Source organism: Chionomys nivalis, chromosome 2 (assembly GCF_950005125.1).
Source record: "Chionomys nivalis chromosome 2, mChiNiv1.1, whole genome shotgun sequence".
In the NCBI taxonomy this organism is placed as follows: domain Eukaryota; kingdom Metazoa; phylum Chordata; class Mammalia; order Rodentia; family Cricetidae; genus Chionomys; species Chionomys nivalis.
The window spans coordinates 99,710,039-99,737,393 of NC_080087.1; the positions used below are offsets into that span (position 1 = coordinate 99,710,039).

Sequence of the window (27,355 nt, forward strand, 5' to 3'; positions counted from 1 at the left end):
TGCTGGGATTAAAGGCCTGCGCCACCATCGCCTGGCGGAAGGATCTTTTCTTAATTAAATAATCTGAAGACTCACATGTCATCTAAAGGTTTCAAAATCTAGTGGGTAGATTACCACATAGCAACTAAAGAAATCATTATGATGTCATGTCTCTTTTTTTTAAATGATCCTATATGTAACTAAATGCTCTGTTGTGAACTAATGTAAACAATTTGCAAGTAGGAAAGATCTATTTTAGCTTTTCAGAGTGTTTCTCCATGGTTGCTAGGCTTCACTGACTCTGAGCCCATGGTCAGGCAGAAAACTGGGAGTGTGCAAGAGAAGTCTGTTTACCTCATGTTAGGACACAAGCAGAATGAAGCTGGGAAGGGGCTAGGATAAAAGATTCCCATCAGAGACCAGTGGTATCTCCCTCTCGTGGTTCTAGGACCCTCTCCTAAACATTTGGTACATGAGCTGTTAGGGAGATACTTCATATACAAACCATTTGAGTATGGATTATAAAAGCTCATGGGTCTAAAATAGAAAATTACTTAGTCAAAGTAGTACACATGTTTTAATTTAAAGATTACTAAGGAAAGGGCAACAGAATTAACTCAGACGATGGACTTTGACAAGTCTGATAATCCAGGGCATTGCAAGTACTTTTATTCTGGAGCCAAATGTCAGAAGAACAGGATGCAAAGTACAGAAAAAATGAGTGCATATGTTTGAATAAATGTACATGTATATAAGAATATCTGTGTACATGGTATCCTGTGCATATAACAATCACATTGCTTCATTCCTACTGTGTGCGTCTTTCTCAGTATTCCCACGTTTCCTTTGATTGTGCTGTTTTTCCTTAGACTATGATAATTGATTGTATAACTACACTCAATGCACAAAAATTAAGTGAAAGAAAAAGTATGGTGGCAACAACTGCAAGTTTAATTGTTCATTTAATTTTGAATTTGATTCAATAAAATGTATTTCTTATATTTCAAAAGATTTGTGTGAAGTAAAAAATGCGACAGATTGTGGGACATCTAGAATGCCACACAGATCAATATGTATCTATCTCTTCATCTTCGCCCAGTGTCTTCACGGAATCACGGAGATGCCTTTTTATATCCTTGGTTTCACTTTCATTTATGAGCATACTCCCAAATTATCTACTGGCATCTATATAGGCAAGTTGGTTTCTTGTAATACGTACGACCCATTTTGAATATCCATCAGGTTCCTGTAGGTTTTAACTAATACAGAAGTACTATTGACTCAGAGATGATACTGTACCAAGTTGTGATGACTTCTGTGCATAACTTCAAAAAAATCACACACTGATTTACTTAATTTTGAGATTTAGAATACTAGAGAATCATCTAACTGTCTCTGAAAAGACATAGGAATAGAAAATACATGCACATTTATGTGGTAAAATTTTCTCTTTGTCTCCCTCTGGAAGAGAGGGGGAAGGAGGGGTTTAGGAAGGAGAGGGGCAGAGAGGGAGATAGTGGAAGTCTGAGGGAGGGAATAGATAGTTGAACACAGAGTCATCTCATCTGCTTACAGTATCTTATGCAAACTCTGTCCTTAAGAAAACATGATTCATCCCCAAATAATTTTCCAAATAATCAGTAATAGAATCTGGTTCTGGTAGGTCAGAATGAAGACATACTTTCAAAAAGATATCTTGGTGTCATTTTTTAAAATAAAATCTTACTTTGAACTTACGTGGAAAATGTCTCTAGTAAAATATTAAAGAAAGTACAGTCTATTTATGTTCATATTGAATATAAGTATATTTACTACTTAAGTATAAAGATTAAATAATACAATTAAGTTTATAATTAAATTTTCTGAGTATCCAGTACTTGATTAGACAAGAGAGAATTTGCACCCAGCTGTATGTCAGATAGTAGTCTATATGGCTCTCTGACATTGTCCTGAATATGATAAGCATTCACAATCAGACACTGTGTAAAGCAAATGACTTTTATGATAAGAACAGTTCTCACGCAAGTAAAGTCAAGTCCCAACAGTGCAAAGTGACTGTTCCCAAAGAAGCAGTGACTGTGGCTCAGGACAAGCATCAACTATAAGACTTGCATCAACTCTCACATGAATTTCCCACCAGTCTCATGTACTACTAATTTGAGATTTGTTAGAATTTATATACTTTGAATATCTCTATCCCCTCTTTCACTTCCCCTACTTTCCCCCTCTTTTCCTACCTTCCTCTCTTAAGAAATTAAAATTAGCATGAAAAACTTTCAGATATCAAATTGTTCAGGTGTTTTGTATGACCAAGTTATGAAGCTGTTTGGTGCTGTGTTCATTTTCAAGCTGTCGCTGATTCTGCACAAGTATTTGGATACGCTTTAGGTACTGCAGTAGGAGCCTATGGTGCTAGATCTCAGAATCAAGCTTTGAATGAAAAGTAAGTTATGCTATTTGCTTTTCTATTTATTTAATTTAGGTTGTATAGAATATTTTTGAATAGATACCATAGCTTGTAAGTAATACACATTTAATTAGTAAAAGTTTTGGAAAATCTATGTAATTATGAGTGATGTACAGTTTTAGCATGCATTTATATTTTCACTGTTTGAAATATAACTAAAACCATTACTTAAAAGTTCACTAATGGAGCCTGAACAGATGATTCAGTGGCCAAGTGTCAGTTATTTCAGTTCCAGGAGGTCAAATACCCTAAGACATGTATGCAGGTAAAAACGCCAAAGCACATAAAATAAAATAATTTGTAACAAATTTAGAAAACTGTTTACTAATATTTTAAGTTTTACCTTTAAAACACATTCCCTATACACTCAATACAATAGTAAATATTATGTTCAGGATAGGTAGAAATTTTCATCTTATTTATTTTATTATTTAAGGTTTTTTTTCATACAGTATATTTTAGTCATATTCTCCCCTTACACCAAATGCTTCCCAGATACTTCCCTAGCTATATTAGTTGCTTATGTTCTTTCTCTCTCATTTATTGCAAAAATGAAACAACCCCTATATAAAAGCACAAAATTTAAAATCAAAACAAACAAGCAGAAGACTAGCAAGACAAACATAAATAATAAAACAAAACAAAAATGAAAAAAAAGTTAAAAAAAAACTGTTCATTTTTTGTCTGCCTAGTACTCCTGGTCATGAGACAAGCTATGGAATGTTGCTATTATATACAGTGACCCTCTACTGTAGAAAACCTACTGTCCCCTTGCAAATGGCATTTATTGGAAACAGCTTCATGGTTAGGACTGGGATCCCATGTCTTTTTCCCCATCTCAATTCTGAGACCCCATCTCAGACCTGTGTAGGTCTTCTGTGTGTTGCTACAGTCCCTGAATTCATATGTGTATCAGTTCTATTGTGTCTGGAAGATGCTATTTCCATGGAGTCATTCATCACTTCCTGTTCTTAAAATCTTTTCACCTCCTCTTCCAAACAGAGTCCTGAGACTTGAGGCGAGGGTTTTGATGTAGGCATCCCTTTCAGAACTGAGTGCTCCAAAGTCTCTCACTTTTTCCACATTATCCAGTTGTGGTCCTTTTCCACGAGAAGCTTCTCTTATGTGGGCTGAACAAGTCACTGATTGACAAGTATACAAGAACGTTAGTAGTCCTTCAGCAGAATAATACAATTGGGTTTTACCCTAGGGCCGTGACTTATCTTGTCTCAGGTTCTTGGGCATTTTAGCAGTATCATATGTGGGTTCCATCTTATAGAGTGAACCTTAAATCCATTCAAAAAGTTCTTGACTATTCCCAGAAACTTTGTGAAACGCTTGTACTAATACAACTTAAAGGAATGGTACTAATGTAGGTCACAAGTTTTATAGATTCATGATAATGATGATTATGTTTCTCCTTTGGTAACATGCAGAGTACCTTCCAGCGCCATGAACACAAGTCAGTAGGGAAGAAGTGTCTCTAGTTGAGCACTAGCTCAACTTTTTCATGTTTAATGACATAAGTTAAGTGCTGTCTTTAGCAACTGGGCCTGACTGTCCAGTTGTGGAGAGCAACCAATAGTCCTGGTAATAACTTGTGGTGTATGGTGGTTTTATTGACATGCCTTTCGTAAACAGACTCAAGAAGGTTTAATTTATTTTTGGGACTTGATGGCCTAACATCTAGTTGGGGCATTGTTTCCCAAAATATTTGATGACTCTATTTTGATTTCTTTCATATATCTAAATACTTTAAAAAGCTTCTAGTGTAGTTGGTTTTTAAATGAGATTTCAAATGGCCTTTAGTGTTGGATGTTTTTTTCCCCATATTTCTGTTTATCCATCTTCATCATTCCCTTCCCTATTTAACCATCCCATTCTAGTTTCTTTCTTATCTGCCCATAACACTATGTTGTATTTTCCCTGTCTTGGTACATCCTTTCCTCCCTCCTGATTCCTTAGTAGATACCTAACCTCTGGGTTTTTCTTATTGAAACACATATTTCAAATGCTCAAGATCTAACATACACATATAAATTTGCATCTACGTATCCCTTGTCATGCTGAAAGCTTACATTCCATTAACAATAGAGTCTTGACAACCTGAATCTAGGTTTGTATAGCCATTATATAGTAAAACTGACTACAGACTCCAAGAAAAAAAAAACATCTACTTTAGAATTTATGAAAAGCAAGTAACAGTGATATAAAGAGGATTAGAACTGGCCTGCTCCCTCAAGCCAGGATTATGACTTGACTTGCCACACATCCTCTCAATCAATGGGCTGTAAGAGCACATGAAGCAGCTTGACCAGCCCCCAAAGCTAGAGGGTCTCCATCACACAGTGCAACAACAGGATGCACAAGAGGAGTCCTAGTGAGTATAATAGACACAAGAGGCCTCAAACCAGTCCAGTGACTTTTCGCAGTGAACCCTTGTAAGTAACGATGCAAGGAAAATGCAGTTTACTGTGTCACATTCCAGCTTCCCTGATGAGACTTTTAATTTTAACCCTTTTCCCATATTTCCTCTTCTATTTTGTTTTATTTGGGGGGAGGTTAGAGGGGGAAGTGAATGGGATCAAGATACATGATTTAAAAGACACATGGAATAAAAAGAGTATTAGAAAAGTGCCAGCAAGACAGCTGGATTATTGTATGTAGATGCTCGCCATCAACCCTGAAGATCTTCCCTGAAAACCCAGGTTGCACATGATAGACAGGGCAAACTCCTGAAAATTGTCCTCTGACCTCCTCACGCATCATTCTGATACACTAATATGTATGCAAAATCAAAAAACATAACATCTTCTAAGTACTTTTTAAGAAAATCTGGAATAAATATCTACTTTATTAATATCTGAATGTTGCACATGAAGAAAAGCATTTATTAAAAATGACCTCAGTTACAAATCAAACTTAAGAAAGAGATTCTAACCACATAAAAAGCATTGTGAATTAATTCCTGGATAAAGAATTTAAAATATTTGATTTATAGAAGCCAAAATAAGCTTTAAAAAGACACAGAGAGGGCTGAGGAAATGATTCAGTCTGGAAAAACATTTGTCAGGTTTGCCACCCCGAGTTCCATTCCCAGAACCCTCATAGCAGAAGTCAAGAATTTATTCATGTTATTCATCCTCTGACAGCCACACGTGTCATGGCATATGTTTAAAGTGCATAGTTATCTTTTTATTTTAAAAACAATCTTATTTTGCATACCAATCCCAGTTCCCCTACCTCCCTTCCTTCTACTCCCCCCTACCTTCTCTCCCTGTCACCCACTAGTTGTCTTTCTACAGTCAAGCATTGGTATTTATTAGAAATACTTACATGTTCTGGCCAGGCTAATCCTACAATGGCTGACTATGAATGGAAGGTCCGTAGCTTTTCAGTCCATGAAACTGGGTGTTCCAGTTGGTCTTCAGTATATACTGGAATTCCAAAGAATTGGGCTCTAATGCCAGTGAAGGAACAGATTGCTGGTGAGGACCAGAGTAATAAGGCAAAGGACAAGGGTGACCAGGAGGCAGTCTGAGCACTCACTGTCAGAACATGAGTTAAGAATTCAAATAGTCAGTTCTAAAAGAAATACAATGAACAATAAATATTTGAAAAATATTTGACAAGCTTCCCCATTAGGGAATTGCGAATTAAACCTGCAATGAAATTTCATCTCAACTTTATCAGAACAGCTGTCATCAAGAGCATAAATGCCCACGAGGATGTGGGGAAAGAAAAACTTTTATTCACTGCTGGTAGGAACACAAACTTGTTTAGTTAATGTGCATGTTCCTCAAAACAATTTCAGAAAATAAGGGGTTTGAGAGATGTCATAACAGTTATTAAGAACACATACTACATCTTCTAAGGCTGTGAATAATGCCACTGGAGTTTGAGGATTGCATTGCATCTACAGAACTCTTTTGTTCTGTTCATATAAAAATATGCGATTTTTATAATGTTAATTCTCTGAACTAGTGTATATGAAGGTCAACCTAACTATTACTAATTTCTTTTATTTTTTTTCTCAGTTTCTTGATGGTTTTCTACCTTCTAGATTTTTGTGTACTTCACCATAATGTTTTTTTTTTCTTTTCTGTTTAATCTTCATCAGTTCCTTTATGCTTTGATACGGTTGTGAAAGAGGTTATTTTCCTGATTTCTCTGTGTATGCTTCGCATTAGTTATAGGAAATTCAAAATTATCATACACAATATTCCATTCTACTGCTCTGCCAAAAGCATTTATCATAATCTCTCAAGAATCTTTAGGGTATTCTAAGTATAGAATCTTATTGTCTTTAAATAAATTTGTATTTTTCCTGCCTATGCATGACATCTTTCTATTTCTTTTCTCTGCTCAGCTGCTTGGATGAAGACTGTAGGTGCTTTCTTGAGGAAGGGTGCAGAGAGTAGATACTCAATGTACATTCTCAACTATAGAGGAAAGGCCTTCAGATTGAACTTGCTTAGCACTGTGCTGACTGTAGTCATGGCTTACATTCTTTATTATACTCACGTCTACAAGATTCTTCTAACACTACTGCCTTTGGAGTTTTACTCTGAAAAAAGGTTGAGTTTTTATCATGGTGTTTTTTAAAATAACCATTGTTATGATTATGTGAATTTTTCATCTTTGATTCTATTTTAAACTCTAACAATTATTGGTAACAAGGAATTTTATAATTAAATAACCTTATAGTTACAGTTTTTCTTCTATTATAGTCTAGTCTATCCCATGACATATTTTCTTCATCTCTTTGTTAATATCACTTTTTTATTGTTTTCTGAGACAGGCTTTGGTGCCTATCCTGGAACTAGCCCTTGTAGATCAGGCTGATCTTGAACTCACAGAAATCTGCCTGCCTCTGTCTCCTAAGTGCTGGTCTTAAAGAAGTGTGCCAACACCACCTGGCTTAAAATCATAATTTTTTAATATTTAAAATTTTATTATCTATAAGCACACACACATGCGCGCGCGCGCGCGCACACACACACACACACACACACACACACTTTGGAGCTAAAGAGGAAGGTCAGCAGTAGCAATCACCTGATTTTTTTTTCAAAGGACCTGAATTGGGTTCCCACTAACCACATGGTGACTCACATCTCTCTCTGACTCCAAACCCAGGGTGTCTAACAATTTCTTCTGAGCTCTACATGTGGCATAATAAAAAGAATGTAGGCAAAACACTCATATACATAACATAAAGTAAAATGTATATAACAAGAGATTTAAAAATAGTAAAAAATTATTTAAAATAAGCAAGTATTCTTCTAGCTATATTTGGCATTCTGATAATAATCAAAGCACTTAGATTTCAACTGAATTCATATGTCAAATTTCTTTCCATGAAAGAAAACAGCATGCTGTGTCATTTTCTCTAGTCTCCTTAGTGTTGTTCAAAGAAGTTTTATTATAGTCATTATTAAATATATATCAGAAAATGAGTACATGGGACTTTCCAACAGGTTGCATAGTGGAATCACAACAGCTTTTAATTTTCAAATCCCTTATTTTTAGAAAGAAATATTTTTTGCTGTCAACAATGTATCTTATAAAGATGATCACCCTGTCAAAGATATTGCTTACATTTAATAGTCTGTTGTATGTTTTGCATTTGTCTGAGGCCTCTGCTCCTCTGGTACACAATCACACACAGTATGAAACAACTGTGTAATATGTGACATGTTATGAACAAGACATACGAGTGTATTCTAAATGCTAAGTAACACAAAACTTCTGGATCTTACAAGCAACATGGAGCCAGGGTCATGAAGAAGAGATTTCAGATGATATGTGACCTGAGAGTCAGGTGCCATGTACAAGAGAAGCTGTGTAACTTAAAGTGCAAGGCCTCTTGTCCCAGAGGTCCAGGTGTAAGGTTTAAAGGGGCAGGATAAAGGGGGAAGACTTGTCTTCCAGGGGCACAGCTGTTAATGGAGATAATTTTGAATCGGTACAAACAGGAACGTCTGCCACCCGAGGAGTGTCACTGAAAAGGAAGGTGGGAAAGGTAGGCTCTGATGGGAGCAAACACACCACACAGCTGAATATTAGCACCTGACCCATATCAGCAAAACCCCAAAATTAATTGTGACAAATTACAAATGCAAATCAACTGGGAATTCTCTTCCTACCCCTGCTAATTATGATCTTAAAAAAAAATAACCCTAATAGAAATTTCCTATTTTTCTCTGTTCAAGCGCAAATGCTTACAACTTTCAACAGTGGCAGAAAATTTGGTGGAGTGGTTTTATCTCAGTTGCTGTGGTGTCATGGTGTACATTTCCCCTGTTTCTATGCTTTCCGCCTAGGTTACCCGGTGAGTATAAAAATATTTAGGTAGCATAATCCTGACCCTTGTCTCCCATTCTCAAAGCATAGATAAACTACATTTACGTATGAATATGTTTCTCCTACTAGTATTGCTTTGTAATAGAATAATATCACAGTGTTTTTATCAGCACAATCAGTATCACATCCAAATATTACTTTTGTGTGCTACATTTTTATTAGCATAATTGTATTACTCATTATTTCTCATTATTTCCTTTATAAAAAAAACCCTTTATATTTAACTGTGTCTTTTAAAAGTGACATATATGGGAAGCTATTTACCTAGTGTTTTAGTCAGCATTCTCTAGAGTAATCGAACTTTCTATACAGAATGAATCTCTCTCTCTTGATACACACACACACACACACACACACACACACACACACACACACAGGCCATAACCATGCATTTTATGGCTGTGTCATCAACTGTCAATTATTGAATGTGGCTATTGAATTTTACATTAATTTAAAAATTAATTAATTCAGCCATAGGAAACACACTTCCAGCAGTTAAAAGACAGACATAGTGGTCAACTGCAGAATTGGGCAGTGCAGATGTAAGAAACTTTTATAACCAAGAAATTGTCTTTTGTGAAGTACTACTGTAGAAGAATTTGCATTCTAAAATATACATTGGTTTTAGTTCATTTAAAATAATTCACATTTATTTCCATGACAAATTGGGATTATTATAACATAGACAAATGCGTGGTGTATATTTTCTTATGGACTTGGACATATCAAAAGACTGTTTGCTTGTGACCTATAGGTGGAAACAAGCTAATGCTTGAGAAAGAAAAGGAACATCTCTTCTTTGACAAGAGACTTGAAAATAAGGAATTTGGACCTAGATTGAAGGATTTACTTCAGGCTGTTAAGGTAAAGTAAAATGCCTTTGTTAACAAGCCTGTTAAGTTGACTTGTTTAATTTTCTTATAGAATTAAGAAAATGGCAAACTCTTTAAACTTATGTGAAGGTTTCAGGGCCTCTTTTTTTTTTTTTTTTTTTTTTATCCCTTATTTTTTATTTTTTTATTTTTTTTATTCTTTTTTAATTAAAATTTCCAACTGCTCCCCGTTTCCCATTTCCCTCCCTCCTCCCACACATTGCTCCCTCCCCCCAACTCCCCTCCCCCATCCCCACTCCTCTTCTCCTCCCCCCAGTCCATTCCCCCTCCCTCTCGATACTGAAGAGCAGTCCAAATTCCCTGCCCTACAGGAAGACCAAGGTCCTCCCACTTCATCCAGGCCCAGGAAGGTGAGCAACAAAACAGGCTAAGCTCCCACAAAGCCAGTTCATGTATTAGGATCGAAACCTAGTGCCATTGTCCTTGGCTTCTCATCAGCTTTCATTGTCCGCCATGTTCAGAGAGTCCAGTTTCAACCCATGCTTATTCAGTCCCAGTCCAGCTGGCCTTGAAGAGCTCCCAATAGATCAGTTCCACTGTCACAGTGGGTGGGTGCACGCCTCGTGGTCCTGATTTCCTTGGTCATGTTCTCCCTCCTTCTGCTCCTCATTTGGATCTTAAGAGCTCAGACCGTTGCTCCAAATTGGGTCTCTGTCTCTCTCTCGATCCATCGCCAGATGAAAGTTCCTGTGCCATTCTTCTTGGCCTCTCGTCAGCTCTCATTGTCCGCCACAAATTAAATTGGTCATTTTCGTTGTGATGAAAAGGAAGACCCCTTTTTTTGGCATTGGTGGGGACTTGTCTAGTGTTTGAGACTGATTACGCCCAACTGTAATTTTGATTTTTAAATTGCTTTTTATATCATTTTGTTGCGGGGTTGGTGAAGATCTTCTCCCAGTCAGTGGGTTCCCTTTTTGTCTTAGTAACAGTGTCCTTTGCTTTACAGAAGCTTCTCAGTCTCAGGAGGTCCCATTTATTCAATGATGCCCTTAATGTCTGTGCTGCTGGGGTTGTACGTAGGAAGTGGTCTCCTGTGCCCGTGTTGTAGAGTACTTCCCACTTTCTCTTCTATCAGGTTCAGTGTGTTCAGACTGATATTGAGGTCTTTAATCCTTTTGGACTTGAGTTTTGAGCATGGTGATAGATATGGATCTATTTTCATTCTTCTACAGGCTGACATCCAGTTTTGTCACATCATTTGTTAAAGATGCTCTCTTTTTTCCATTGCATACTTTTAGCTCCTTTATCAAAAATCAGGTGTTCATAGGTTTGTGGGTTAAAGCTAGGGTCTTCTATTCGATTCCATTGGTCGACTTCTCTGTTTCTATGCCAATACCAAGCTGTTTTCAATACTGTAGCTCTGTAATAGAGTTTGAAGTCAGGGATGGTAATGCCTCCAGACAATCCTTTATTGTATAAGATTGTTTTGGCTATCCTGGGTTTTTTGTTTTTCCATATAAAGTTGATTATTGTCTTCTCCAGATCTGTGAAGAATTTTGATGGGATTTTGATGGGGATTGCGTTGAATCTATAAATTGCTTTGGGTAGAATTGCCATTTTTACTATGTTGATCCTCCCAATCCAAGAGCAAGGGAGATCCTTCCATTTTCTGGTGTCCTCATCGATTTCTTTCTTCAAAGACTTAAAGTTCTTGTCAAATAGATCTTTCACTTCCTTGGTTAGAGTTACCCCAAGATATTTTATGCTATTTGTGGCTATCGTGAAAGGTGATGCTTCTCTGAATTCCCTCTCTGCTTCCTGAGAACTCAAGAACAATGGCAATGGGTTTTTGATCCTACTGTACGTACTGGCTTTGTGGGAGCCTAGGCAGTTTGGATGCTCACCTTACTAGACCTGGATGGAGGAGGGTGGTCCTTGGACTTCCCACAGGGCAGGGAACCCGGATTACTCTTAGGGATGATGAGGGAGGGGGACTTGATGGGGGAGGGGGAGGGAAATGGGAGGTGGTGACGGGGAGAAGGCAGAAATCTTTAATAAAAATAAAAAAAAAAAGAATAAATAGCACTCCAGAGGAAATACCCAAGCACCCATGCAATGACCTGAAACAGAATAGTCTTGGGAGGGAACAAAAGGCAAAAAAATCTGGAGCAAGCCTCCATATTGTCTTAGGGATATATCATTTTGTGTTATTCCCTTTGAATAAATAAATAAGGCATTTTAACAAAGGTCATGAATTGGAAGAATTCTGTTGTCAACACATATTTCCCACGTACAAAAAAGTCTCACTACTGAATTCAAAATCCTGCATTTCTTTAGATGTTAAACAGGACAACTACTAATAGATACCAGGATGCAGAGAAAGCCCCTTCTAACACTGTACCTTTATTGTCAATGTTTTTTCTTTTATTTATAACTTTTTTTTCTGGCGTATAGATTGCAAGGTTGTAATATTCACATACGGATTTCGTTCATTTTCAGTATATTTTACACTCTGAATAAAACTTCCAAAAGGCTTCAAAATAACATCAATTGAATTTTCCTAAGTCACATGACAGTTGTATCTCTGTATTCCCAATTTCTTATTATTTTCTCTTTCCTGGAGATATTTACTGTTTCATTGCTCATTGTTCTACTCAAAACATTCTATTCCTTTAAAAATATTTTTTATTTTAAAATTACAACATAACATGGCCTTTCCCCATTTCCCTTTCTTCCCTCCTTCCCTTTCTGTGTATCCCCATATAACTTGATCTTTATTAACTGTAGAGAAGTATTATTATAGTCAGTTAAGGAACTTGAGAACAAAGGAAATAACCTTCAGGGCCTCAGGTGACAGTGTAGGCTACTCACATTTTCTGTTCCTCGCCACCTTTGCTTGTCCAATTCTGATTCTCTTCAGAGTAAAAAAAATAAAACATTCCACTTATCTTTCTCTATCATCTGTCTACCATGTACTTTGTCATCTTAGTGGGCATCTCAGGGGTCTTCTGTCCCATCCTCATATCATGGCTGGGGAAAGTAGGGGGTGCTCCCAAGTATTTCTCAAATCCATGTTGCTGTTGACAGGGTTATTTACGAAGTCCTCTACCCGTCTAAGCACAGTAGCACTTGGCAGGACTTTGGGTGTTCTCCTGCCGAAGTCCAGCCTCACTGAGTGGGCCCCTTAGCCATCTCCATTTTTGATTTTGTTGAGTTGGATGATTTCTGTCTGTGTTTTAGATAGTTTGGATAAGGACTTGTCTATCTTATTATGCTTATCAAAGAATCAACTCTTTGTGTCATTCTTTGTATTCTCTTTGTTTCTATTTCATAGAATACAGTTCACAGTTTATTTCTTGGTCATGATTTCTTCTTTTTGTCTAGAGCTTTTTCATGTGCTACTGAGTTGCTAGTATGAGATCTCTCCGTTTTTTTTTAAATGTAGGCACTTTGTGCTATGAACCTGTCTCTTAGAACTGTCTTTATTGTAGTCCTTAAATTCACATATGTGATAAATTCATTTTCAAAGAATTCCAGATAATGTATAAGTTCTTTATTTCTATCTTGACCCATTTTTTTTTTTACTTAGTAGACCATTGGTTGTTCAGTTCCCAGAGGTTTGTAATTTTTCTTTTGTTTCTGTTGTTGGTGATATCCAGTTTTAATCTCTGGCAGTCTTATGGGATGCAGGAAGTTACTTCAATTTTATTGTGTCTATGAAGGCTTGTTTTGTGTCTGAGTATATGATGAACTTTGCGGAAAGTTCCATGAGGTGCAAAGTAGAAGGTTTGTTGTTTTGTGTTTGGGTTTAGTGTGCTATAAATACAGTAGCTTCATTAGATTTATGACATCTATTAACACCAGCATTCCTCTGTTTATGCTTTGTCTGTTTACTATTTATTGCTGAGCATGGCATATTGAAGTCTCCTATTATCAGTGTTTGAGGGTCAATATGTGATCTGAACTGAAGTAGTGTTTCTTTTACAAAAGTGGCACATAAACATTTAGAATTAAATGTCATTTTGCTGGATTTTTCCCTTGATGAATATGTAGTGTCATTTCTCATTTCTTCTGTTTAGTTCTGATTTAAAGTCTATTTTTCTACATATTAAAATAACTATACCAACTTGCTTCTTAGGTCCATTTGGTTTGAACACCTTTTACCAATGCTTTACCCTGAGGTAATCTCTATCCTTGATGTTTCTTTGACTTGGCAGATTAGATTCTATTTTCATGTCCATTCTCTTAGCCTGTATATTTTTATTGGGAATGAAAGACATTCCTATTATTTTGATGTGGTTGTTCTTGGTGGTGGTGGTGGTGATGATGGTGGTGGGTGGTGTGTTTGTGTGTGTGTGTGTGTGTGTGTGTGCGCGTGTGTGTATATTGCCCTTTTTTTGGTTTTGCTTGTGTGAAATTATTTATCCCCTATGTTTTCATATGTGTAATGAATATCCTTAGGTTGGGGGTTCCTTTTGGTCCCCTCTTTAGGTCAGATTTGAAGTTATTGTTTAATTTGGTCTATCATGAAATATCTTTTTTTGGGATCTAAGTTTATTGAAAGTTTTCTTGGGTAAAGTAGTCTGATCTGGCATCTGTGGTCTCTTAGAGTTTGCAGTATATCTGTCCAGGCCATTCTAGTTTTTATAATCTTTTGGTATAATTTTAATAGATCTGATTCCATACGTTATTTGGTCTTTTCACCATGCAGCTTTTAATATTCTTTCTTTGTTTTGTATGTTTAGTGTTTTGACTATTAAATATTTAGGAGACTTTCTTTTCTGTTCCAATGTATTTGGAGTTCTATATGCTTCTTATACCTTTATAGGCATCTCCTTCTTTATTTTATAATTTTGTTGAATATATTTTCTTGGTATTTAAGCTGGATTTCTACTCCTTCCTCTACTACTATTATTCCTCTCATATTTTGTCATTTCATAATGTGTCAGATTTCCTGCATGTTTCATACAAGAGGTTTTTTAGATTTAATATTTTCATATATATTTCTGCTCTTGATTAAGGTATTGTTTTTGCACAGGTCATTTAAAAATATAATGTATAACTAAGAAACATAGGTTAATAAATAATCATCTAAATACTCAAGCTTGTAGTGATATTAGGTTTTCTAGATACATAAAAATAAATTTCAGCTAGATAGATAATCTTCAAACATTTCAAAGGCCTATGGAATATGACATTAAAGTGTTTTAAGAATTTAAAACTTTTCACAACAATTAGACACATCTGCTCCTGGCAACACAAATCTACATCAAGAGGATGATGGGCATGGAAGAGGTTTCTCATAGAGTTTATTAGTCATTTGAGCAAGAAACTGCTCTTGCCTGGACTGTTTGATGTTATGCTGTATGAACTGATCATATAGGGACCACAGAAAAATGACTTCTGAACTTACCTAAAGATGAGACCATCCTTCAGATTCCTCCTTCAGGAAAGAGTCTGCCAGACATTCTGCAGGACACAGAAGAAAGCAACTGATGAACTTTGCCGATATAAAGCATAAGAGATTTTCAAATTTACTGCTTCATAGAAAAGTCTGCCAGATTCTATGGGCCTGTTGGCTGGAGATGAGTGCTCCAATGTTACAAAAGAACGTTTGGTGACTGTCTAGACAGCAAGATGTGTCTGTCATTTCTAGAGTTTGGAAGCTGCTTACAATGCATTTCCTGTTAACTTAGGTAATATTATATCCTTCTGGTGTCTTTGGTGGAATTGAAGAATAGATAGTTATAATTATAGTTTTCCTTAGTTATGATAAAAAAGTTGGTATAAATGCTGTAACTGCAATTCTTTCTTGATAATGTTTTGTTATATATAATTTTACTATGTTAAATTCAAAAATTTTCATATTTCCATGTAAGTTTTAAGATTTATTTTATTTTTGTGAAGAACTGAGTTAACATTTTTATCTGTGGATTGAATTAACTTTGTAATGGTAGATGTGAACAGGACCTAGGTCTCTAGCATGAGCATGCTATGACTTTTGCTGTTGAGATCTTTCAAATCTAAGTGGATATACTATAGAATATTTATTTTCACCTATTCTTATTCTCTAATGCTTATTGTTATTAAATTATAAATCCTTTGTAACACTTGATCATACTACATCAAAAAATAATTTAATTTTTAAAAATCATATTATATTGTTCAGACTACACTTGAGTATTTAACCTTTTTTGGGTCTTTGGAGTTGAAGTAAATACCACAATTGACCCATTTAATATTAATTATAGTCAAATATTACATGCACATATTTTTAACAATGCAGAATCTAAACAACTATAACAATGTCAAGCTGAAATTATTAACAATATTTTGTATAATTTAAGAATTGGTGTTTTAAAGTCTGTTATCATTGAAAATCCTTTGATAAAATGAATTAACTATCTATATTAATGGGGATCATTATGGTATCTTACATATTGAAGATAGCAGACACTGACTGAATTATAATAATTGGTGTCCCTTCATCCCACCCTTATAAATTTTTTGTATTGTAGTATTTAAGGCATTCTTTTGAAAATCCAATTATAATTACACAACAGAATATTGGAGACCATGGTCATCCCACTGTATAAAAATTATGAAAGCTCATTCAACCTTTCATGGCTTTGTTCCACATTTCTTCTTCCCCAATCAATTTTCTACTCCCCCATTATAACATATTCTCCATGCAGATAAACTGTTTTTTACAGGACAGAATATTTTGTGTTTGTCTTCCTGTTCCTACCTTAATTAATCTACTTCACATCCCTTTCATGTATTAATTTACAAATGATGATATTTCATTCATTTTTACTGCTGAATAATTGTCCATTGCATATACATGCTTTTATGTATGAAATGATAGAAATAAGATAAAAATTTAAAAAATAAAAAATAAAAATTATATATATATATCACTTTTATCAGTTTACTATTTAATAAGTACCTAGGCCAGCTATATATCATAGCTTTTGTAAATATTATAGTCATTTGTTAGGGGTATGCATATTTCCTTGGTATGCTGATCATTTTTTTTTGCAATTGCTGTACTTTCTACAGTTCTTGAGTATGCCCTAAAGTTCAGTACGGTAAGATGTGTTTACTTCCCAGAAAAATAATTGGATGCTTTGGAAATCTAAGAGGTGGAGCTAAACCAGAAGTCATTAGGTCATTAAGCATGTATCCTAAATGCAATCAGGAAATCTGTTCTATTGCTTTCTATTTCTGTTCTGGCCATGCAGTGAAGGCTTCTATGAGTATGAGCTGTCTGAGCCAAAGTAACTAAGACAATCAGCCATACTCTGATCCTTAAAACTATCAGGAACATAAATGACTATGTTTTTATATGTGAAGTAGTACAATCATATGTAGATCTGCTCTTGATTTTTGAGTAAAATCAATTCCATTTTTCATAATAGCCACACCTCTACTGAACATGTATATCAGTTTCTTTTACTCCATAATTGGTAGAACATTTTATTTTTGTTTTTGAAGTTTAGAACTCTTTGATAATAGCCACTTGTTATCTCTGAGGAAGAATGCCTGCCGAAGAATCTTAACAGAAGGTAAGTTTAATTTGGCTCAGCAATCTGGATAATGCAGTTTCTCCTGGCAGAGAAGTCATGGTACCAGCAGGTACAAAGTATGAGGATCAGGTGTCTGCAACTCTGGTATCATCTTTTGTCTTGCTGCAGTAGAAAGCAGTGAGGAGATAGTAGGGCAAGGGTATGATGCTCACAGCTGTCCTAGTGGATGGATACTCTCTTCAGGTATCCACTCTTCCCCACAGTTTCCAAATCTCCACAAATGGGACCAAGAAGCTACCAACTAACTGAATTTGTTGGGAAGCAATTCATGTCTAGACCACAACATCATTCTCACTGGGATTAGAGATATCTTACTGTAGCTTTTATTTGCATTTTCATGATGATCAATTTTTTACATTTTTATATTTCTCAGATTTTTTATTTCTTTTGATTCATATTCTGATCATTAGTCCATTTTTAAATTGGGTTACCTTTGTGTTGTTAAATTTCTTCAGAATTTTCCCCATTTTGTATATTGATTCTTGGACAGAAGAATGTGTGGCAAGCATTTCCTCCCATTCTACAGGTTACATTTTCATTCCAGTGATTGTTTTCTTTCCTGCATAGCAACCTCTTGTTTTTTTAAAAATAATGCTTAACTATGTTGCTTCTGTTTTCTTTACCTTTGGAGTCATAGATGAAAAATAGCATCATCACTCATACTGATGTAGTGTATGTAGCCTTTATGTTCAGACTTAGTAGATTTGTAGTTTCGGATCTTACGTTTGCTTTTAATAACTTTTGAGTTGACTTTTTCTACAGAATGAAAACAGAGGTTAAATTGCTGTTTTCTGCATGTAGACCTCCATTATGAAAGAACCTGTCTCTTTCAGTCTTTTCTTTTTGATTGTTTATCAAAAATCAACTGGCTATAGATGACTGATAATTTCTTGGATAGCCTGCATATCTTTACCCTTGACTCATTGGGCTCGGTGTCTTCTTTTCTGTCTTTGTCATGATGCTTTGTCTAATGTGACTCTGTAGTATGTCTTGATATCAGGTATACTGACATCTCCAACTTTCCTGTATTACAGATTAATTCAACTTATTGAGGTCTTTTTCTGCCTTATGAATTTCAATATTTTTTTATTCTTTTTATTTATTTATTTTATTCTTTTTTTAATTAAAATTTCCGCCTCCTCCCCGTTTCCCATTTCCCTCCCCCTTCTCCCACACATTGCCCCCTCCCCCCACTCTCCTCCTCCTCTCCCCACTCCTCTCCCCCTCCCCCCACTCCATTCCCCCTCCCTCTCGATACGGAAAAGCAGTCCAAATTCCCTGCCCTGCTGCAAGTCCAAGGTCCTCCCACTTCTATCTAGGTCCAGGAAGGTGAGCATCCAAACCGCCTAGGCTCCCACAAAGCCAGTTCATGTATTAGGATCGAAACCTAGTGCCATTGTCCTTGGCTTCTCATCAGCCTTCATTGTCCGCCATGTTCAGAGAGTCCGGTTTCATCCCGTGCTTATTCAATCCCAGTCCAGCTGGCCTTGGTGAGCTCCCAATAGATCAGTTCCACTGTCACAGTGAGTGGGTGCACCCCTCGTGGTCCTGACTTCCTTGCTCATGTTCTCCCTCCTTCTGCTCCTCGTTTGGACCTTAAGAGCTCAGTCCGTTGCTCCAAATTGGGTCTCTGTCTCGATCCATCGCCAGATGAAGGTTCTAAGGTGATATACAAGATATTCATCATTATAGGATAGGATCATTTCAGGTTCCCTCTCCTCAGTTGCCCAAGGTACTAGCTGGGGACATCTCCCTGGACACCTGCGAGCCCCTCTAGAGTCAAGTCTCTTGCCAACCCTAAGATGGCTCCCTTAATTGGGATATATGTTTCTATGCTCCCGTATCCACCCTTCCTATATCCCGACCATCCCATTCCCCCAAGCTCCCTCCATCCTCCCCTTCTCACGTTCAATATTGTATTTAAAAGTTCTGAAATAATATCACTAGTGTTTTGGTTGAGGTTGTACTGAGTGTATAGTTTACTTTTTCATTTTCCAACATTAATTCTTCTATCATGATTATGTATGATCTCCCTCCCTTTTTGTATGTGTATATACTTAAATTTCTCTCATCAGTGTTTTGAAGCATGCATTCTAATTGGTCTTAAAAACCTGGAGTCAGATATCAGGGTAAATGCTGAAAGATCAGAGAAGAAGTGGATCAGTCAGTGTCACCTCTTACCACCACGACTCTCAAACAGAAAGGGGACAAAGCTCCTATCTATTCCTGCTTTATATTCTCTGCCCAGCCATATGACTGTTTTATCTTCTATACAGACCTCCAGATCTGTGTGGTTAACTAGTGGCTAGCTCTGTCCTCTGATCTTCAGATATGCTTTCTTTGTTAAAGTATAAATAAGAAATCACCATAATGTTTTACAACTGTCATTGTAGAAGTACTTCATTTCCGTAGTTTAAATTATTTCTGGACATTTTCTCTACAGCTGTTTTGACGGTGAGTTTTTCAGTGATTTTTTTTTCACAGCAAGTCCATTTGGCTAATTACATGTTACTAAGATTTATGGGTCAGTTTTATATGCTACAAATATCCCAAATTAATGTATTGGTTTTACTGCTGCTTTAATATTAACTTTAGGTTTTTCTATACGTAAAAGCATATAATCTTTAAACAGTGACAATTTGATCCTGTCCTGTAACCACTATTTGCATATCTTTTATCTAAATCAAAGATTGGATTGTCGGCTAAAACAATGACAAAATTGTAAATAATTCAGAAATTCATTTAACATCTATGTCTAAAAATTCCATTAAGAAAAATTATTGCAATCTATCTGTATTAATAGCACTCAGAAAAGCTGACAATATGTAATGTTTATTCATAAAGGCCCAATAATCTATAAATTCAATGCAATAATAATCAATAAAATGGCATATGCATTTATATTTTAAAGAATAACACATTTCTTACTTGGATCCTAATAAATCATAGAACAGACTACCTAACAATATATGTTTAAGAAATATTTTCTGTGGCTTAAACAAAGAACAGGGTATTGTTCAATGTATGTTATGATAAATCTAAGACCTCCTATCTCACATTTTATACATAGATACTTTGCAAGTTTATTGAGTTCTTTAGGTAAATTAAAGAGTAAATATTGACAGAGAATATATGTATAAAAGAGAAGTGGAAACATGTTCTAAGTAAATTTTAATCATTATAAAACACAAGATAAAAGTTAATAGGTCAGATAATATAAAGTCAAGAATGTTTGTTTTATGAGTGAATCTATAGTATATGAGTGTTGGCTACTTCAATAGAAGAAGGTAATCCTAAGAATGAATTGGTAATTCTTAGGAAATCTACCCAATCCTTAAGGAGGTATATTAGAATAACAAACATAAACACACAAACTGGATTTCTAAATTATATAAAGAAATCACATATTTATGTGTATTTATATATATGTAGATATTCACTTATGTTCACGTTCACATGCAAATGAGTACACATACATGTAAAATTCAGATGGCTCAGGTGTCATTCCTCAGGTACTATACATGTTTATTTACTTTTTTGAGACATGTTGTTGTGGAACTTGCTATGTAGGCCAGAGTAGTTTCCAGTAGGTCTCAGGGACTGTCTTTGCCATCACCATCTCTCAGCACTGATATTATAAGTGATGTTATGAGCACTGATATTATGTTATGCCACCAAGTCTGGCTTTTTTTTTTTTTTTTATCTGAGTTCTGCAGATTGAGTTCAGGTCCTTGAGCAGAGCAAGTACTTTGCCAACTGACAGACATTCCAGCCCCCAAAGGGCACATTTAATTTGCAAATAGAATTGCAAAAGAAATACTATCTTGTGTATGTCTGTAGGACAAAATTTTCGAGGTCACAAATATCAGCATAGGTTATCATCTGTTTCTAATTATGTGATCTATGCCTCTTAGTTATTGCTGCATGACGAAACTTAGTAGCATGACAGAAAATGTTTTCACTTATCAGTGCTAAATTTGTATGACGCTTTTTCCTCTCAGCTATACATGGGGTGACTAACAGTGTGAAGGATGGATTTATATTGACGCTTCTGTGCTCTAATATTAGCATTATTGCTGGCTAGTTTTTAGAACACTCAAACACAGTCTTGCTGGAAATTGTAAGGCCTTCCCATGCTCAGGGTCTTATTGATGCAATCACATATGTCTGCAAGAGCCTTCCAAACATGAGATGTTATTCTGATGAATCTTAGAGCATATGCTGCATCCTTAGGAAACTATACTCTCTGTCATTAAGGTGTTATTGTAAAAATATACAAACTAAAGAAAAATTTGGATCAAAAATGAAACAAATTACTCATAAATCCAAAATAAAAAACCCCTTCCAAGGATGCACAATTCTAAACATACTTTGTCATAGGAAATCAAGAGTACATGCATAGGGGTTTTTATTGTAATTATGTACACTGGGGAGTTGAAGGTGTCATAAGTATTTTATCCTATAGGAATCAATAAATACATTACAATCACATGAAGCAAAATTACAGAGTACTCACCAGCTGAATGAAGGAAATTCAGAATACGAGTGTATCTAAATAGGCACTGAGAGATACTTTCAAAAAGCTAACAGATCCAGAGATAAAAACTATTTTGGCTGTATAGAATAACCAAACAACAAATATCTTATGGAATGTGTCTATTATGAAATTACATAGTTTTGTTTGCATAAGTCTGATTTGTCTATAGTAAGATACTTCTGCAGGTTGATAGCATCTAAGGACATCAAATGATTGTGAAATGACCTGTTCTGTTTCAGTGTCTGGTCTGCAACCCGCTGGTGATGTGCTGCTCACTGTGCAAAACGTCAGAGTGCCTGACTCTTAAGGGAAATCACGAGTTTGTGCCTCTATATTTAGAAAGTCGGTTTTTGATGACACCGACACTTGCCAGTCTTCTCACAGGTAGGTAAATCTTACTGTGCTGATCTCAAAATTCCCATGATGTATATATTTAAGTGTGTTATGTATATTTAAGAACCATGTCATGTAAGCAGAAGACACAGGGTGAATGTCCTTGCAGAAACTATATAAACATGATCACTCTATACTACATCAATATTTTTAATACATAAAACTCCACAATGTTGTTTTTATAGCCACTATCTTCTAGCTTCCCTCTCTATATGCCTGCATATTTGTTTTCCCATTATCTATAGAAAACCAGTCTTAGCAAGCCACAATTTGTCTTTTTATGTTTCTACACCTTTCTGCTTGTGTGTCAGTACTCAAGGTTTTTCTAAAATATTCACATAATTTCCTACTAATTCTTCAATTTCTTTCACCAGAAAATGTATTTTCTGGATTCACATTGGTTTGAAAATAATGCATTGTAACTATGCTGTAGTACTGCTTATTCCCTAACTGCCACAGACATGCCACTGTTTATGTAATGTAATTGTATATCCATTATTATACTAAGAGATAAAAAATTAGATTTAATCTTAATTTCTTTAAACATTGTCACATTACATAAGACCTTTGATATCCATTCATATTGCTAAATATTGTTTTATGTTTTTACACTAAACAAGAATTGCTATTGTTTACACTTTTAACCTTAAAACAGAATTGAGAATTTTGCTCAATAAAAGATTCCAAATAATAGTTCTAAATGAAAGCATCAAAAGGTTCTAGTATTAAAAAATGATGAACATAAAAATTTATTTTAGGCTACAAAACAACAAGCAGGTTTCTAGGACAGCCAGGAGAAACCCTATCTCAAATAAACAAGCAAGAAAACAAATGAAAAACAAAACAAACTAACAAAAAGTCAAGAAGCTTTGTTATAGATTTAATGTAACCTGTGAAGGCATAGATAGTTAAGGGAGTATTTACATTAATATTTGACTATACAGAAGGCCAGAAAAAGATAGGAAGGGATGAACATAAAGCACATGGGGAAAAAAAACAAAACCAAATGTTCACATGTGCAGAACCCCTGATCATCAGCAGATTTAATGGTATGTTATATATTGGGTATTTCATGTACCCTAAGGTATCATCCCAGATATAATAGATGTATTAACAATTGCATACTCTACCTTGGCTTATAAGGATGAACTTTCATGCAGTTTTTGTATCAATAGCAATGCCTTAGATTCATCTAATTGTATCAGTCTGCAGAGCTCCAGGCTTCTATGCTAAAGCTTTGACTTTGTCGTGTCTCATAGTAAGTTATATTGCATTTTGGGAAACTGTCTACTTTAGACAGTCATTGGCCTCCAGTTTTCTGAAAAAAATCCCCTAGAAGATGATTCCTCCATTCTTCATGATCTTTTGTCTCATAAAATTACCTGTCACAAAGAGCTGTAGGTCAAGGAGGTGATTTGACTGGTGATGCCTCAAGGTAGACTCTTAAGAGAAAACTGCTGATAATGTAAAGTAGACTTGGAAGAGATATGCTCTCTCCCACTCCAAGCAGCTAGAAGTCTATGGTTTGGACTTGGAGTTCTATTCCCAACTTCTATTGTCATGCTAGGATGAGGTATTGCTTGGGCTTTCACAGGTTTTGCGGATACTATTGTGACTGCTGTGACCGCTGACTGGGTGTGTTTATAAGATGGTGTTTCTTTTTAGTTACTCACTGTCTGTCTCTTTACAATCTTCCTGTTTTGTCTTTCCCAGTGATCCCTGATCCTTGGGAAGAGATGCCACAGTATGTATCTTCCATTCAGAGCTAAACATTCTTTGATTTTTTCTTCTTTGTCTTATTAAAGGAGGCATTAGTTCATTCAGAAAGTGTCTGTTCCCTATCCCCAGCATTCATCCCACTTTTACAGCAGTAGGTCCATCTTGCCATGCCACACATTCATAGTTCTTGGAGTTAACACCTGGGTATGACTAATAACTACTGTTCTCCTCCAGTAGCGTGTGTAGGACCTTCTGCATTATGAAACCTAATCAGTAGGGTTGAAGCATCCATTTCAGTATCAGCTGAATTTCTCCATGTTTTGTAAATCAGGTTAATGATGTCTTCAGAAACAGGGATTTATTCTCAAGATCAGTGAGTAAGCAAGAACAAGGGCAAAAATCTGGGATGTTTGGAAGCTTTTGAGGCCTTATTGTCCAACAATTCTAACCTATTTTTCTGAGGAACAATTCTGACAAAGAGATGTGAAAAGGAGCTAGGCAATATCTGTACTCATAGTGAACTGGACCCTAGAAAACAGAAACAAAACAAAAACCCAAACCCTAAACTTAGAGAACTCAAACTTTTTAATAATTATATCACTAGTCATTCTTGTTATTTGATTCATAGGAGGTCAATATTATACCAGACAACACATTTTTATCTTAGTTCTGGAATGAATATTGTGTTTGTCATCTAAAATTTTATGGTAACTTATCTCTGCTCTAAAGGCAGAGATACAATCTCTGTCATCTATGGCTACTTAGAGTACAAAAAAAAATGTTAGCAAAGAGTTTAGAACAAAAAGTTGCTTTGTTATTCAGTACATAACTAAGATTAATGCTTATAGGGGAAAATTATTTAACAAATATCCTTGAAGTATATTCTATATATACAATACAGGAAAAGGCTAAATATTGCCATACTGGGAGGAAATTGCAATATATATTGCCCAACTGAAGTTTTACTTAAATATGGAGACATACAAATATTGAAAGATGCAATATATATATTTGTATGTCTCCTATGTGAACATCAACCAGTGTTAATGCTGATGTAACCACATTAATTTTAGGTAAAATGACAATTCAAGGAAGATTTAATGATATGACTCAAGAAGTGATATATATCATAAAATTATAAGTGAACATGCATCAATAATATTGCTTTAATACATATAAAACAACCACACAAAATAAATTAAATGACCCTCAAATATCTCGTGTTTCTTCTCTACTTCTCCCTTTCTTTCAGTTGCTAGTGCCCTTCACATCTGGGATTCTAAAGGAAAAATGATTTTCTCATCAGGGTGCTAACTGTCCACTTCTCTGAAGTTCCTCAAATTAATCTTAATCTGTGGTAATTACTTGGAAGTTATTGCTCTCACACTTTATATATTTCATTTTATTTTAAATATACCCACAAATGCCTATATAAAATATCCAAATATTTGCTTTCCATGACATATTTCTAAACACAAAACAGAAATGCATTTATATCTATTAACGAGTTTATGATGGATGTGTTATTTATATACTTAATTCAATGACATCATGTTTTTAGAAATGATTTTTATTTTCATGTATTATTCATTTATCATTTCTGTTTTTGTGTTTGTATGTGTGCATGGTCTTCCAACAAATTACTTGTAGAAGTAAAGAGGCATCTTAGGGGAGCCATTCTTTCCTTCTACCATGGGGTCCCAGGAGTTGGTAGCATGCATCTTTTCTTATAGAACAATCTTGCTGGTCACATAGTGATATTTTTCTCTTTAGCTTGATTTAGTGTTTTGGTAAGGCTTTTGACTAATTTTGTTAGTTGAGATTAGATGGAATATAGCCTAGACTGGTCTTGAATTGGAACTTGATCTGTAGCTGGGACTACAATTATTTATCTGCCATACCCAGAGCAATTGGTTTTGGTTAAATTTATCAAGATTTGCATTTCCAAGCTTTGTATTATTTTTTTCAGAATCTTTCTTTATTGTGTTTTTTTCTTATTTTTATTTATCTTTATTAATTGATACTGTTCATCTGTTATGTATTGCTACTTTTCATATTTTTTCATATTGAAATTTCCACATAAAGTCACATGGACAGATCTTTATTTTATATGGATGGATTTCATAATATATTGAATTTTTATCTTCATTAACTTATACTGTTCATCTGTTATGTATTGCTACTTTTTATATTTTTTCATATTGAAATTTCCACATAAAATCACATGGACAGATCTTTATTTTATATGGATGGATTTCATAATATATTGAATTATTCTTCCAATGTCACTTGGCATTATCTGGTCTGTTTTTTACATAATTGGATCACAGCTTGACAACTTAGATTACCATGTCGAGATTAGAGTATACTTTCTTTTATGCAAATCTTCATAGAGTGGACACATTCTGGCATTTCAAGCATGTTGTGGGTTTCTCCTCTGTATGCTGTGAATATGTTTTAGTACCATTTGTTAATAAAATGATGTTTTGCTTAGCAGAGTAGAGTCAGGCAATAAATCTGAACAGAGATATATAGAGACAGTAGGCCGAGTCAGGGAGATAGTATGTAGCTATCAATGAATAGGATGCTAGAAATTTACCAGTAGCCCACAGCCTCATGGTGGAACACAGATTAATAGCAAAGGGTTGATTTAAGAAATAAGTGCTAGCTAGGAATATTCTTGAGCCACTGGCCAAACAGTCTTGTAATTAAATAATTTCTGTGTGATTCAGGGTTGGGTTGCTGGGAAATGCAAGCGCCATCTCTGCTTACCCAAGCAGATGGGGAGGCAACATAGTTTTGGTATACATTGTCAATGGTGACTCCTCCTGGAGCCATAGCACTGTTTGGAGTCACAGACTTCCAAAGACACTGCTATTCATAAGTGATTCTTGGGTTGGTTGCTGCATTCAGGTTGGAGGGTCTATGGGCTAACTGAAGGTGCTTCATGGTGGAGGTTAACAACTAGAATCACAGATTTTGCTGTTTGACATTCCATCACCCGATTTACCTGTTACATGCAGTTTGCCCTGCAGCAACCTTGATTGTTGTAGAATATAGATGTAGATGTGGTCTCTCCTACAATTATGTTTTGATCTCTAATGCTATGGTGTGGATATTTGTCCTGGAACTAACCTCAGCTCTAAATGGAGACTGCATGCTCATTTCCTGGCTTCCCAGACCCAAATAACCACATAGAACTCTATTAGCTACAACACTGTTTGGCCGATGGCTCAGGCATATTTCTACCTAGCTCTTACATCTTAAATTACCACATTTCTATTAATTTTTATTTACCACGAGGCTCATGGTTTACCAGTATGGTTCCAGTGCCTGTTTCATTCAGCAGCTATATGGTATCACTCTGACGCTGCCTTCTTTCTCCCTGCATTCAGTTTAGTTTTCCCTGCCTAACTCTATTCTGCCTTGCCATAGGCCTAAGTAACTTCTTTATTAACCAATGGTATAGGAG

General features: G+C 35.5%; 1 protein-coding gene across 1 annotated transcript in view; it reads left to right on the forward strand.

Moving 5' to 3' along the window:
* LOC130869261 (solute carrier organic anion transporter family member 6C1-like) overlaps window positions 1-27,355 on the forward strand; it is a 113,985-nt gene that overhangs the window by 4,935 nt on the left and 81,695 nt on the right. Inside the window, exons 3-7 of the mRNA XM_057761266.1 lie at window positions 990-1,172; window positions 2,329-2,422; window positions 8,773-8,780; window positions 9,567-9,676; window positions 22,011-22,155. Coding sequence (XP_057617249.1) covers window positions 990-1,172; window positions 2,329-2,422; window positions 8,773-8,780; window positions 9,567-9,676; window positions 22,011-22,155 — 540 coding nt within the window. The remainder of the gene's footprint in view (window positions 1-989; window positions 1,173-2,328; window positions 2,423-8,772; window positions 8,781-9,566; window positions 9,677-22,010; window positions 22,156-27,355) is intronic.